Here is a 16,832-nt window from a genome sequence, read left to right as displayed (position 1 = left end):
TTGGATCATTCCAAACAGAAAAGGTCTTTAGTAACTTTTCTCTAAAAATGATAGTTTTTGACATATAAGCGATTAAAAATTGAAAAATTGCGAAATCGGCCATTTTTAACCCTCAAAAACTATGTGAAAAACTGAAAATTTGAATATTGCCAAGGTAGGTAGATATTCTTTAAACATCGATTGATGAAATCCCGAAGAGTTTTTTGCAATACAATATTCAAAACTCCTATTTTTTTTTTAATTGCTAATCAAGCGTGCTCGACACTATTTTCCACCGACAGTATGGTGCAAATGAAAGGAATAAATTCGTTATTTCGTAAACCGGCGACTTCAAGGAAAAATACCGAAACAGGTCGATTTTTATTTTTAAGTTATGATATTGTGGCATATATGGTATACTAGTGACGTCATCCGTCTGGGCGTGATGACGTAATCGATGATTTTTTTAAATGAGAATAGGGATCGTGTGGTAGCTCATTTCAAAGGTTCTTCAATTCTCTATTCAGTAATGTAAACATTTACATAATTATTTATACAGGGTGTCCTTCTACTTCTTTTTTTGTCAAATAATTTAATTTAATAAAATTTTTTTGGACACCCTGTATAAATAATTATGTAAATGTTTATATTACTGAATAGAGAATTGAAGAACCTTTCAAATGAGCTAGCACACGACCCCTATTCTCATTTAAAAAAATCATCGATTACGTCATCACGTCCAGATGGATGACGTCACTAGTATATCATATACGCCACAATATCATAACTTAAAAATAAAAATCGACCTGTTTCGGTATTTTTCCTTGAAGTCGCCGGTTTACGAAATAACGAATTTATTCCTTTCATTTGCACCATACTGTCGGTGGAAAATAGTGTCGAGCACGCTTGATTAGCAATTAAAAAAAATAGGAGTTTTGAATATTGTATTGCAAAAAACTCTTCGGGATTTCATCAATCGATGTTTAAAGAATATCTACCTACCTTGACAACATTCAAATTTTCAGTTTTTCACATAGTTTTTGAGGTTAAAAATGGCCGATTTCGCAATTTTTCAATTTTTAATCGCTTATATGTCAAAAACTATCATTTTTAGAGAAAAGTTACTAAAGACCTTTTCTGTTTGGAATGATCCAAAAAACCTAAAAAAACTTTTTTCCATGCAAAAAATATAATTTTAGGAAAAAAACAAAAAAAAACGTTTAAAAAATTTTTGACCACTTTTTGGTCCTGGCAACATGCAAATTTGTTAAAAGGAGTCCTTTTTGAGTAAGATTGTGCAAAAAATACGAATTAGAATATTTTCCCTAGCGGATGCGCAGTGGCTTTCTGGACTACATAGAGTAGACTTTGAATTAGGAGATAAGTAGAGGCTAGGCCCAAAATTTCATTAAAATCCATGCAGTACACATCGGCATAGGGTAGACTTTGAATTAGGAGATAAGTAGAGGCTAGGCCTAAAATTTCATTAAAAGCCATGCAGTAGGATAGAATTCGGAGGTAATATCCTATTCTTGCTCCCATTGACTGGCGTCTATATGCCAACCTACGTTTTTACTTTTGCCTAAGTTTACTAAGTTAGCCATTTCCTCAAATGCCATCTTCTGACTCGTCCAGGGCATATCTAAAGATATTTTCATAGTATATATTAAACAGTTCTGGTGACCGTATGCATCCCTGTCGAACTCCTTTTCCGACGATGCAGATCTCGAGCAGTTCATTTTCTAACCATTCTTTTTTGTTGGTGATATAATTTTGAATACCTTCTTAGAATCATTCAGGAATAGGAAAAGGTTTCCAAACTTGCATAACCAAATGAATTCAATCCATGTTTATACTAGGAATATTATTACCTACTTCGGAGACCTGTCAACTACTAAAATAACTCTAAAAGGTTTCTTAAGGAAGATTTCTGATCTCTACTCTAATTGCCAGTCGTTGACGATTTCCTATACGAATGAACTAGAAGATGTCTAAAACATAGAAGAAGTCTCGTAAATTTCTTATTGAAAACAAATTGAAAATGCTTAGAAAATTTTTAACATTTTCACAAGAGAGTGAGAATAAATTGACAATATTGCGACAATTTTTCTAAAACTAGTTTCCTGGCAATAGCGAATGGAAACAAGTTTGAGAAACAAATTGTAGCATTATTTTCGTATTTATTCTTATTATCGTGTAATATATGACAGCTTATTTTTCAATACTTACATACAAAATTCAGTTCTTCGTAAATAAAAATTCATTGACATTTATCCCCATTATGTGACACATATTTTTTAACTTGTCAAAGTAAAAAGCACAGTTTAGCAAATACTCAGACTTAATTTTCAATAAAATCTATAGATATATTTAGTTATAAATACAGTTTTATCCATAAATAATCTTATCAAAATATACTCGAGCGCTTAAAATTGCCGATTTGTGTTGTCCCCGTGACAATTTGTCATTAGATGCAGAACTAAAAGTTTATTATGGTTCATTTTCTTAAATGTGACAGTTGCCAAAACTAGAAAACTCGTTGTAACTAAACAAAAACAAAATACCTAAAAATTATTCCCCGTATAATAATGTAGGTAGAATACTCCCGGTAATAATCTAATTGGCCAGAATTAAATACGTGATGAATAATCTGACTACACGATTGGAAATTAAACCGGTCGCGCAACATAGTACAAAAAGAGTAAAATTAGTAGTTTTTGCAAAATTTCAAAGTTTGACTGTTTAGTACAATTTAATCATACGACTTTTAGAGATGCTATAGTTTAATTCAATTACAATAATATTTTTAAAATCCAAGCATATAAGATAAATTTTGATATTCAAGTGGAATTCGGTCGCGCAGCTTCGTCAAAAATAGCAGACTACCGAGAGGCGAGGCGAAAGTGACGAATGCCAGCGAAGCGCGCGCAGCTACAAATAGAGATACATGTGGGAAGACCTCTATAATGGAGTACTTGTCTTCTTCATTACAACGAACTGCCATTCCGCCACCTTTTCCAACACTTAGATGGAAATACAACAGGCATAATAGGATATTCGGACCGATGGAAAAGGCCCTACCTGATTGTTAAAGACTACCAGTTGTTGTTGATTTTAATCTTATCGATTGTGAGATTTAAAAACTTGCAAAGCGTATTCATAGCAAGGACCGATTGTACTTGCTTGAGATATCAGAAGTCGTCAAGTTAGGACATTGCTCAGAAGACTTTGTAGTACGTGATCCTGGCCCAATGTCAAAGTTGGCATCGCTGAGCGGTGCAATAATGCGGCTATGTCTCTGGAACTGTGTCTACACACTTTACTTGAAGCTTCGGTCACTAGTTTAACGCATCTTTCAACTGCCTATGTATGGCATGGGAAAGTATCTATACTCATAACATGCTTGAAGTCATTGCTCACATACTGTTTTATCTCTTCATTAGTCAATGTTCTTATCAGTGGAGGGGAGTCAGTGTACTGGTGTTCCATTTGATAATTTCGTAATACTATTTAGCTTCAAAATTTAAGTTTGGTAGTTTAAAGATTCTGATAGAGTCATTTTCGGATATTGCTTACTTTTCCTTCATGATACACCTAAAGCCCAGCTCTCGGATATGGTTTCTTTCATCAGTTACCATAGCCAGAAGTAAATTTTCGGGATGGGCAAGGTAAGCATTCCGTTGTAAAACGGGATCAACAAAAAGCTCTTCTCAGTGGCGTGCTGGCCATATAAATGGATCGGTGCAATCACCGAGAGGCCGCGGCCTCTTAAGGCCGGTCAAATAGGTTTTTTTCACAAAAAATTTTAGATGTTACAAAAAAATATTTTTTTAATTTCTAATCGAATGTTAATTTTGCTAATAATATTAATAAAACATTTCAAAAAATTTAAATTTTTTTTAATTGTAAAGTAGGATTTAAGTAAATGAATAAGACTCTATATACCTACATAAATAGTTTGCTACAGATAATATTTATTTTCATACATACAAGTATATTTTTTATAATTTTCCAATTTCCATCAAACATGTATATACTCTGCAGAATAAAAAATGAACAAACGTCTTACACATGTTTTACCTAATTATTGGAAGTACCTATCGAAAAACGATTTGATCAAGACAAATCGTTTTATGATGATATAAGCACTCTACCTCTAGCGCTTTTAACGGGATTTAAATCATTTAAGTACTGAAAAATTAAGAAATTTTTATCCTACTATATCTGCGACTGCAATTATAGAAGAATTCGTAGATTTTGCTGATAAATGGATTGTACTGAAAAAATAGGATTTTGGAAAATACTGAAATTATAGAAGATCGAGTTAATGATGAATATATTTTCAGTCTACAGAAAATATCAAGGATGATATTATTAATTTAAGTGATAATGAATACGAAATAACAAATGACAATATTGTTGATATCGTGAAAACTTCACCACCGTGTGTAAAGGTTGTATGGCTTGCTGTTATGCTGTTTTGCATAAGTACAACTTATATCGGTGTGCTTATCCAAATTCAAATGGCATATAAGCATTTACTAACTCTTTCACGGACACAAGTATCTTGCGAAAGAAGCTTTTAAACGTTGAAATACATAAAAAATCGGTTAAGAAGTAGTTTAACACAAGATCACTTGGAAACATTTTATGCTAATGGCTATAGATACAGAAACTTTTTATGAGCTTAAAAATGATGAAATAATCGACGAATTTGCTCAAAAATAATCTATTTTAACACGGAAATTATTGATCGAGAGTTAAGCAATTATTTTATGAAATAATTGCAAAAGAATGTTTAGATTATTGCGTTGTATTAACATTTTAAATATTGTTAAATTAAAGTATTTGCATTGTACTTGTATATACTTGAAAAATTCTCAAAATTTTATTTTACTTTTATCTTATTTTACATCAAATTCATATTATATTATTTATTCAGCAAATCATGGTTTCTGCCTTACTGCATAAAATATTGTCATACATGTAATTTATTATTAATTTGTAAGATTGCTTATTCTTAAATAAAAAAATATACCAAATTAAAAAAAAATCATTGAATTCAAAGTTTTATGTTTGATTTAAAAATAATTTATATTTTTGTTTTTCGATTTTATAAATAATGAATAAAACATCCTGATAATAGAAGGTAAAATGAGGATGGGAGGCCGCTTTTCTATAAAATCACCGGGCCGCTGGAAAAGTTCCAGCACGCCACTGGCTCTTCTGGTAAGTACCTTGAAGATTCAATGATTTTGTAATCATGTCTAGGCCCATCTGTGAATTTGTGGTTTATTTTTATGGCAAACCACATAGGCACATTATAACATTTGAGAATAAATGTGACAATCTATCTCAGATTTTCAGCAGGGTTGGACACGCTGATGTAGAAACGCAAAACTCGAATCGCTATCGAGTAAGCTATCTTGAATGTGACGTTGGGCTAGGATCACCTACCCACTACAAAGTCTTCTGAACAATGTCCTGACTTGATGACTTCTGATATCTCAAGCAAGTACAATTATTGGTGCTTGCTAAGAATACGATTGTCAACTTTTGGAATCTCAAAATCAATAGGATTAAAATCAATAAGTGGTAGTCTTTTACAATCAGGTAGGGCCTTTCCAAATGGTCCGGAATATCCTATTGGGCCTGTTGTATTTTCATCTAAGTGTTGGAAAAGGTGGTGGAATTTTTATTTATTTATTTATTTATTGTTTATACATATTACCTGGCCTCTAGTGACTAATCCAAGTCGTTTTTTCCTGATGGGATTACAGATATTTTCTTATATTTTTACATTTTTTACTAAGCTACTAAATCTATTTTTACAATTTATTAATTAATTTGCCATAATCTATTAATTTCATTTAACAAATACATTTAACAAATTTAAATAAACAATATACATTTGTTAAAATATTTTTGGTACCATCAACTCCCTTCTAAGTTATAAAGACAGTCCCTCTATTTTAAGAAGAGAGTTGTTAGTCTTTTTTTATATAAATTTAATGAATTATTTATTGAATTATTATTTTTATTTATTTATTTTATATTGAATTATTATTATTATAATTGTAAATATCTATTTTTTAATTTATATTTTATTTTATTTATTTTAACTTTATCTTACTCAACTTCATCAGGGTTGGATTATTTGTTGTCTTCTTCTATTATTATAGATTTCTTGTTGTTTTTTAGATATTATTTCTGTTAGATTGTTTAATATTCCAAAATATTCTTCATTTTGTAATATATCTCTTATTTCAATTCTTTCTAATCTTTTGTTCATGTCTCTATGTTCTTCATTTTCTATAGTACTCGTATTTTCACAATGTAACACTATATGTTCTGGTGTACCTAGTTCTCCACATTCACAATATGCATCATCTTTTAAGTTAAATCTTTCCAAATATGTTGGGTACGGTCCATGTCCTGTTAAAAGTATACTAAACCTTGTTTTGGATTAAAATAATTTGGAATGTTTTCTAATATTGGTATAAAATTGTATAAACGTCTAGATTTTGTTGAATTTTCCCATTCATTTTGTCTTTTTCTATTTATTATTTCTTTTAATTCTCTTTTATTTCTTATATCTAATCCTATTATTTGTATTATTTTTTTATATTTTTCTTTTTTTAGCCAATAATTACATGCTCTTTTTTGTGTTTCTAAATGCATTGGCATTACTCCAGTTAAAACTGTGAGTGCCTGTGTTGCAGTTGTTCCAAATGCTCCCGTCATGCTTACAAGAAATCTTCTCTGAGCTCTATTTAATTTTTCTGCATTTTTTTTATTTATTAATCTATGTGCCCATACACTTGAACCGTACCCTACAATTGATGCAAGTATTGTACTTAGGTATATTCTCATCTGTCGGAACGAAATTCTATATTCCTTCTGTGCTAGACTAGCAATGCTATGCATGATCTTTGTTGCCTTTTCACAGACACAACTCATGTGTTTTGTAAATAATTTTTGTTCGTCTATTATAATACCTAAATATCTTGTTTCCATTTTTCTTTTTGTTGTTTTCCCTCTAATTTTTATAATTGGATCTCTTTCTAAATTTCCTTTTATTAAACTATATGTTGTTTTTGAATCTGATATTGTTAATTTTACTTTATTCATCCAATCATTTACTCTTATTAAGAGGAAATAGTAGCGATCAACAGGTAGCAAAAACGCGTTCCAAGATTGCGGCTGTAATTTTGAATATTTTTTTAAGATATTTGGCACACGTATTCGTAATATAATAAAGAATGGCGGTACAGAGCCCAATTTGAAAAATATATTAATATGTGGAAATTACTTTGTAATTAATTACAATATTAAAAAAACGAGCCTGTACCACCATTAAGAAGAACAAAAAAATACACTTTCTTCAAATAAACTTTTTTATCCGATGCCTAGATTTTGTGTCATTTTGGAGCTACTAAAATTTTTTATTTCATTAGTAGTTCCAAAATGACACAAAATCTAGGCATCGGATAAAAAGGTTTATTTGAAGAAAGTGTATTTTTTTGTTCTTCTTAAAGGCGGTACAGGCTCGTTTTTTTAATATTGTATTTAATTACAGAGCAATTTCCACATATTAATATATTTTTCAAATTGGGCTCTGTACCGCCATTCTTTATTAAGTATATTACGAATACGTGTGCCAAATAACTCGAAAAACTATTCAAAATTACAACCGCAATCTTGGAACGCGTTTTCGCTACCGGTTGATTGCTACTGTTTCACCTTAATACTTCATTTGATTTATTTTCTAATTCTCTTCTTGAGTTTGCATCTATGATCAACAACAAATCATCTGCATATGCTATGCTTTCAAGCACTTCAGGATCTATAGTCAATTGTTCCAACAGTTCCTCTAGCATTACATCCCAGAACATAGGTCCACATACTGATCCTTGTGAACACCCTTTTGTGATATGTTTTATCTTTTTTCCTGTTGGACAGCTTAAGCTTGCATATCGGTCTTGACAGTAGTTTCTGAGACTTCCTTACAGATTCTTTGGACATCTCATTCTTCGAAGTCTTTCAAAGAATGACGGCCACCAAAGATTGTCAAAAGCCCCAGACACGTCTATAAAGATCATTAAAACATACTTTTTTATGCTTTCATTTATTATTTCAAATACTTTATTTATTGCATCTTCTGTTGATCTACCTTTCCTAAAACCATACTGACCAGGATCTAATCCATTTTCTGTTCTTATTTGATTTAATTTTTTACATAGTAATTTTTCTTGTAATTTTCCCATTGTATTCAATAAACATACGGGTCTATATGATTTCGGTAAGGCCGGATCTTTATCTTCCCCTTTATGTATTATTATAACTTCTGCTTGTTTAAAATTATTGGGAAACCTTCTTTGTCTAAGACATTCATTATTAGTCCTGTCGCCAGGGGGGGTACAACGGCCTCCTGTATTCAGATGGACTTACCCAAGTTTTTTTTATGTATTTTGACCCGTAGAACACGAATTTTTTGGGTAACAGTTGATCCGGATGTCGATAAGATTGTTATAAACAAAGAAGTTGAGGAATTACATAACAGCGATTTCTCGCAAAACAAAACATGTTTTTGTATTTTTTGGGCCATTCTAACCAAAAAGTGTTCCTACAATTTTTTTCGTAGGATGCATAGTTTTCGAGATAAACGCGGTGTAACTTTCAAAAAATCGAAAAATTGCAATTTTTGTACTCGAGTAACTTTTGATTAAAAAATAAAATAGCAATTCTGCTTACCGCATTTGAAAGTTCAAGTCAAAGTATATCGGTTTTAGTTATTTGCATTGCTAAAAATTTATTATTTTATTGTTAAACAAAAGTATAAACACCTAGTGCTGGAGTGATGTTTTCAATGATTTCTCATTTAAAATGGAACGAGTAGGTAGAGTAGGTACAAGTGCAAGCGAGGCTATTTCTACGTAGCATGCATGTAAACGCATGTATTAGGCACGGGAAACACTATGTGTTTATAGCTTTTTTTAGCAATAAACACATAAATTTTTAGCAATGTATATATTTGGAAACGATAGAATTTGACATGAACTTTCAAATGCGGTAAGCAGAATTGCTATTTTATTTTTTAATCAAAAGTTATTCGGGTTCAAAAATTGAAATTTTTCGATTTTTTGAAAGTTCAACCGCGTTTATCTCGAAAACTATGCATCCTACGAAAAAACTTGTAGGAACATTTTTTGGTTAGAATGGCCCAAAAAATACAAAAACATGTTTTGTCTTGCGAGAAATCGCTGTTATGTAATTCCTCAACTTCTTTGTTTATAACAATCTTATCGACATCCGGATCAACTGTTACCCAAAAAATTCGTGTTCTACGGGCCAAAATACATAATAAAAACTTGGGTAAGTCCATCTGAATACAGGAGGCCGTTGTACCCCCCCTGGCGACAGGACTATATATAATAATGTTAGTACTGGAATTATTTGTTCCGACAATGCTTGAAGTATTTCAACATGAATATTATCCGATCCAGGTGCCTTCTTTCTTTTCATTTCTCTCATACTTTCATATACTTCTTCTTCTGTGAATTCCTCTATTTCTCTTTCTTCTTCTATTTGGTATTCTTGTATCATTTCTTCTCTTATATTTCTTTGTTCTAATGTTTGTGGGAATGGCAGTTTGTTGGAATAGAGAAGACAAATACTCCATTGTAGAGGTATTCATACATGTATCTTTATTTGAGTCTGCGCGCGCTTCGCTGGCATTCGTCACTTTCACCTCGTCTCTCGGTAGTCTGCTGTTTTTGACGAAGCTGCGCGACCGAATTCCACTTGAATATCAAAATTTATCTTATATGCTTGGATTTTACATATATTATTGTAATTGAATTAAACTATAGCATCTCTAAAATTCGTATGATTAAATTGTACCAAACAGTCAAACTTTGAAATTTTGCAAAAACTACTAATTTTACTCATTTTGTATTATGTTGCGCGACTGGAAGATATGAAACAAATGTATAATAAGTCCATTTATATTGATTTTACATACCTTTAGTAGTTAATTCATGGTATAGGAACGCAATTAAAACCATCTGGCCTGTTAAAAAAAAAATATGAAAAATTAAGGTTTTTCACAATTTTTGCTAACTTCGATTGCATTGCGCGACCGGAAGACAAATTAATAAAAAAAATAATAATTAGTGTTTTTTTTTCAAGTCTATACCAATGGCAACTTTTGCGCACTATAGCGATCTGAAAAAAAAAGTTTTTTTTCGAACCACCCTACTAATTTTTAACCCTAACCTTTTTAAATATCTCAGAAATATGAAATGGCCTTATAAATTGCAAAATATAAGCAATTTATAAAAAATGTACGTGTCTATATACATTCATCTACAATTGATAAAATACAGCAAGAGTGTAAGACACATAAAAACATTTAACTCAAATGTCAAAGTTAAAAAATAAAAATGAAATATTGAAATGTAATGCGGGAAACCAAAAGCAGAATATTGCGTCCTCTCTTTCTTATCTTACTGCTATTACAATGGCTTATGCGATAAAGGAAAAATATTGTATTAAACGTTAGGAAAATAAATCCAACTTACGTGGTTTTTATTATTGCATAAATCTTAGAAATTGAGTTTCCGTCATTTTATTTGGTTAATACACTTTCGCACTGGTTCTTACAACTCTGGATAAAGTCAGGTATACAGTGTGTATAAGAAATTGAGAAGAACACAAGCTGCTAATATTTTTGATAAATTTTGCTACAGTGGTTAATATATCTAGGGTGCTCGGTAAAAGAAATACATATAAGTCAATTTAGTCAATTTTTCAGGAGAAGCAAAAACCGATAATTAATTGGCACATCTACTACCAATTTTATCTGTTGCCAAATAATTTTTATTACCATATTGACTTATCCTACTGATACCAATGTAAAGATATAGTCCTTTTTTTAAGATAAAGATAAGGGCAGTTTTTGTTTTTATTTGATTCAGAGTTGGACCACCATCTCCATATAGCTATTTCAGCATCTATGCATCCTCAGTGAAGCTATGCAGTCACAACTCTGAAACGAATATCAACAATTCTGTTGATCTCATCTCTCGTAATACCAGGAAGAAGAAAAGCCCTAGATACAAAGTTTGCTACTTTTATACAATTAGAATAATTGAAATAAAAATAACAAACAATATTTTAAATCCAAGACTTTTCGTTAAGAAACTGCTTTCTGGCTGCATCCTGTATCTCCGGCTTTTACAATATATAAGCACAAGAGACGACGAATATAGAAGAAAGTAAATAAAGGACACTTTGGCCACGCATTTACCTTCTTTTCGTCTAGGAAAAGGACCGAAAGGCAGTTTTAGGTACTCAAATCTGAGTAAAGATGAAAAAGATAAAGGTAGATTTTGTTAATAATTTTTGATAATTAGGCAGGATTGTTATTGTTACGGTAGTATTGATATTCGTTTCAGAGTTGTGACTGCATAGCTTCACTGAGGATGCATAGATGATGAAATAGCTATATGGAGATGGTTGTCCAACTCTGAATCAAATAAAAACAAAAACTGCCTTTATCTTTTTAATCTTTACTCAGATTTGAGTACCTGAAACTGTCTTTTCTAGACGAAAAGAAGGTAAATACGTGGCCAAAGTGTTTTATTTGGTTTTTTCTATATTCGTCGTCTCTTGTGCTTATATATTGTAAAAGCCGGAGATACAGGATACAGCCAGAAAGCAGTTTCTTAACGAAAAGTCTTGGATTTAAAATATTGTTTGTTATTTTTATTTCAATTATTCTAATTGTATAGCAAACTTTTTAACTAGGGCTTTCCGTCTTCCTTTTTTTAACTTATACTATTTTTACCGAGCACCCAATAGATAAATGTTACGGGTAAAGTTAGGTAAACGGGTAATCCGGAATTACCCGGGTAAAGTGCGAAGTACCCGCGAGGTATCAGTAATATCCGATGGTAAGTCCGAAATATAATTAAAATAGTTAAAATTTCGGGCTTTCCCTGCATAATCAATTAAAGCAAGTTTTATCTCACTCCACGTGTAATATGTCCGAGATATTCTAATGTTCTTGTTTTGATGGTATTTAAAATTTTCATTTCTTTATTCATCTTTCTCAGAACCTCTTTGTTTGTGACGTGTTCTGTCCATAATAAACCCTAACGCCGCATTCTAAGCTACCAATAAAAACAGGTAAAACGCACCGTTAAGCGTAGGCATGTGTCCGAGCCCTTAGTGGAATATAAATATTCCTAGCATTGCTCTGGATGGCTTGATGATATTCAGTTTACAGTCTATTTTAATCGATATCGACACTTACTTCATCTTTCTTCGTTAGAGGAAAGAACATAGAATTCGTAACAAGTAATTGGACTTCGTACGTACTAGGTTTTCACCCAAATTGATGGAAAGTATCCTCATTTGTCATTCTACCTGGTATAGTGACGGAGGGGTTATATTCATGACAGACGCACAGACAGTCATGAAACCGGAAGTATATATTCGTTCTCGTTTTGCGAAGTCGTACCACTACAATTGTGCATATAACGGAGCATTTTAATCCAGCTTTTCTGCATCCACAGGCTTTCTGACATCCTTTTTTACACTTACAAAAAATAAGTTTCAATAGCGATTCTGGGGCGGCGGGTTAGTCCAATTTTGTTTCTTTTCCGTCCTCATTGTTCTGCATGTTTTTTATTCTCGTACCATTGCTGAACCTGGTGATAGGTTCGGAATGAATGTTGGTGCTGCTGCTTCTGTTGGTGGTAGCGACTCAATATTACATTTATTTTTATATGCTAATTTGTGAAGCATACATGTCTACATTCGTTTAAAGACATGTTTTTCTTGTTTTTTACATCACTGCAACCGTATAATTGAAGGAGGAAACGTCCTCCTGCTTTAGCAATGATCTCTGAATCAACGTTTGGGGATTTTTAAATACCTCAATAAGCTCGTTAAAATCACGATTTTTTCGGAGTACATTAATGAATTTCATTCTTCCTTGGTTAAAGAGTGCACATGTATCACAGCCACTAACGACATGCAAGAATAAAATATGATCTGCAGCTGTTTTATCTATGATACTTTCAGTGGAATATATTTGTTAGGAAATTTTTCCTTTTCCTGGTTTGAGAAAATACACGTTTGGTCGCGTACATAGAGCTCTGAAAAGAATCAGAAGTATTGAAGATTAGTGTATCCGCATCTTCCGTGGCTTGTGATGCCATGAAATTGTCCGCTTCCAATTTTGTCTTCAACATTCTAATAAGGCGTTTCTTGTTCGCATCATTCCCCAGGAATCTATCTTGTGACACAGTTGGGATCATTATCTCGTCAAAAAGACTGAAGCGGTTAATCTTGATCATCGGGATCGCTCCGCGTATAGCCCAGTCGGGATACCATTTGACCTTGCATTAGGAGCTGCCCCAAATTTTATTTTTCTAATCTTGAGGGGCGGTCAATAGAAATATAAATTTAAAATCTCGACTAAAGACCGTTGCGTTAGCCGCCATCTTGATTTTAAACGAGAACCGTTTTTGCTCAATATCTCCGCCATTTTCAACTTTTCGACAAAAAATATACAAACTGAAATTGTTGAAAATGCGATTTTTCATAATTTAGTTTATTATAATTTTTTTCGTGCGGTCTATATTTTCCGAGTTATGGGGAAAAGCAGTGACAGTTAAAGCATAATTATTGATTTATTGAATTATCTCGTTTATTATTACTTTTACAACAAATTTTGTCCTATACAAAAATGAAGAGAATTAAATTTTGTATAATTTTAATCTCTTTCATTTTTTTTTGATAAAATAAATATTTAAGGTAGTATGTATGCAGTAAAGGCGCGAGCGTAAGACCCGATTGATTTAAAGCAATGGTTTTAGTTCAATATCTTCCCCATTTTCAACTTTTCGACAAAAGGTGTAAGGGCTGAAATTGTTGCAATTACGATTTACTACAATTTTTCGAGAGAACCAGTGGCGGGTCTAAGAGGGGAAGGGGAATGGGAAAATTCCCCCCAACGGGGTCCAAAATAAAAAAAAATGTTGAAATATTAAAATATGTTAGCTGACATGAAACTTAATTATCGACAGACAACTTCAACCAATAAAACACGCTAGTTAATAAAATTAAGTGAACTTAAAGCATACAAGTTATTATTTATTAGCATATAAGTTATTACTTAGTTTGGTTGGTATTTCGTTGGAAGTTTCAAAAATTGTATTAAATATAATTCTTTTTATTTTTGTTTATGTAAAATTATGTCGTAAAATTAATAATAAATGAGACAATTCAATAATTAGGCTTCCCCTCCGCTTCCACTATTTTCCTCCTTAACTTAACTTTATATTTACTTACAATTCGTCAGTTTATCCACTTCCGGTCTTATTTTGAACAAATATTTTTTCACCCCCGTGAAGGGATGGTACACTCCTAGGGCAAAAGCACACGTCGACACAATATTATTTTCTTCTTTGACATGTTAGCTATGTGTATGCCAAATTTCATGTTAATCCAAGCTGTTCTTTAAAATCCAGAGGTTTTGCAATATTTTGCCGTGAGTGAATGGAGTAATAGTTCAGTTTAATGAGAGAAATAACGGTTTGTACACCTACTATTTTTATATCTACCTACGATTGGTAAATTTTCAATTTTACAAGACAATAAAATATTACTAATATTTCTGGTAACAGATTGGCTTCTGGCTTTTGTACAGATTGACAATAATCCGTTTATTTTTAAGTTCTACGAGCTTCTGATGTCGTACTCTATCAAAAGAGTACGACATCAGAAACTAGAGATCATCAAAATGAGATCATCTGACTGGAAAGGATTAATACCGGCAGCAATAATAGTAGAAAAATTATTTTAGAAAAATATACGAAAAACGCGTGGTGGTGGAAATGAGTTAAATTTTCTGACGCTGGTACGCGAATACTATCGATCTGACAGAAAAAAATTATAAATACATAAACTGTAGAAAATTTTTTCTAGTTTAATTTTGAACATAACTGTTTGTTTTTCGTAAAATGCGTCGGAAAGTAGATATTCTCAAAAGACTGGTTTAAAGCACCACTTTTTAATATAGCGTTGCGAGCGGCGGAGATACAATGTAGCAAAGTTGAAATTCTAAAAGAGCATACGAAAAAGAGCAAGGAAATAACCAGTTTTAAAAACTCCCGGGAAACTTTCCAGGTATCCCCCTTTTTTTCGACCACATGACTGAACTAATAGTAGCTGTAAATGTTTTTTTATATTTATAGATTGTTGTTTCTTAATTATGTAGATATTTTAAATATCTCTATTTTTTTTTGTTTCAGAGCCTCTACAGATGAGTACGCTCGTGAGCGTGGCTGGGGCGCTTCTGGTGGCCTTCCTGCTTTTCATTTGCGGTTGCGTGTACGCAATTCGAGCCGAAAAATGCTGCTTCGCCCGTAAGTTATAACAAAGCTATCAAATTAACACTTCTTTATGTTTTTCCGGACTACTTTTTTATCTTTCATAGTGAAGACCGTAACGAATGGTCGTTGGCGAATAGCGATTGTATTGTTGAAATAAATGTAATCCGCTGCTAGCCCAGTAAATAAAACGCAATATAGAGTTGTGTATAGACCTCGATTCTGATAGTTCTAGCGATTTATAACTGACAGTTTTTAATCAGATACAGAAAGAGTTATTATAACTTCTTGAAAATATCTCAAAAATTATCAGGAAATAAAGCAAAGATTAAATAAGCAAAATTGTTTCTATATAACAAAGATTTTTTTCGTAGAATAAGCATTATAATTGCAAAAAATCTTAATAAAATCAGAGATATATTTTTTATCCAAGTTTTTAGGACTCTACGGGTTACATAAGAGATATTTCATTATAGATTATTTTATGTAACACAAAAAATTTAATATTCATATACGTATATGTACTTAAGCAATGGCATAGATCATAGGCATAAAAAAACAAACATATACCGTCTGTGCGCTACATAACTTTTCTCAGTGCACCGGTACGCTCAGTTCTCAGAGATTAAAAGGGTTGGGTTCTTTAAGTAGCATTCGTGTTAAACAAATACAGTGAGTTTTGGACGCCATGAATTTAATAGAATCTACTACGATATGCCTATATTTAAATTTAAGAAAATAAGTTACTTTACTTTAGGCTTATTATAAATAGGTAGGTAGGTACTTACCATTTCTATCTTAAGGGTTGGAGATTTATGTGCAAATAAAAAAGAAAGAACTTATACAAAGTTAAACATATAGTTTATTTATAAAAAGAAAGATAAAAAAATGTTATTTAATACCTTATATTCTATGGTTGTTGACTGCTGCTAGTAATAGTAAGGGAGTAAAGTATGCTAAATGTGCAGTCACTCGAGCTCATTGGGGACCTATTGAGTTGTAAAGAGTAGGTTCTAAAAGCAAAAAAAGTGTTCCATTTTAGTGGGGACTTTCCATTTTTAATTTAATTTTCCATTTCCAACAATCGTTATTTCCAATTATAGCGCCATCTATCCATAATTCGAAAAAATACTTCAAATAAAAGTTATTTATTTTTACGTAAGGAATCCGAATCTGTAATAAAAAATGGAGGATCCTATTTAAAATTTTAAAGTAACCCCCCACATTACATCCGTGGGAGTTCGTGTTTGGTGCCATTCGATAGATTTTTCAAACATATTGAATAAGTGCATTTTTTAGATTTTCGATCTGATGTTCATTTCGCGAAATATCGCGGGGTTCGTATTTAAAATTTTAAAGTTACCCCCACCCCTCTCCGTGGGCAGTCGTGTTTGGTATCATTTGATAGATTTTTGGCAAATACTGAGCACGTATTTTTTAGTTTTTAGA

At 32.0% G+C, this 16,832-nt stretch overlaps 1 protein-coding gene across 1 annotated transcript in view; it reads left to right on the top strand.

Moving 5' to 3' along the window:
- LOC114330978 (uncharacterized) overlaps window positions 1-16,832 on the top strand; it is a 270,005-nt gene that overhangs the window by 78,926 nt on the left and 174,247 nt on the right. Inside the window, exon 5 of the mRNA XM_050653719.1 lies at window positions 15,306-15,419. Within this exon, the coding sequence (XP_050509676.1) occupies window positions 15,306-15,419 (114 nt within the window). The remainder of the gene's footprint in view (window positions 1-15,305; window positions 15,420-16,832) is intronic.

This window comes from Diabrotica virgifera, chromosome 1 (assembly GCF_917563875.1).
Source record: "Diabrotica virgifera virgifera chromosome 1, PGI_DIABVI_V3a".
Taxonomy (NCBI): Eukaryota; Metazoa; Arthropoda; class Insecta; order Coleoptera; family Chrysomelidae; genus Diabrotica; species Diabrotica virgifera.
This window is presented reverse-complemented; position numbering and strand designations above follow the sequence as displayed.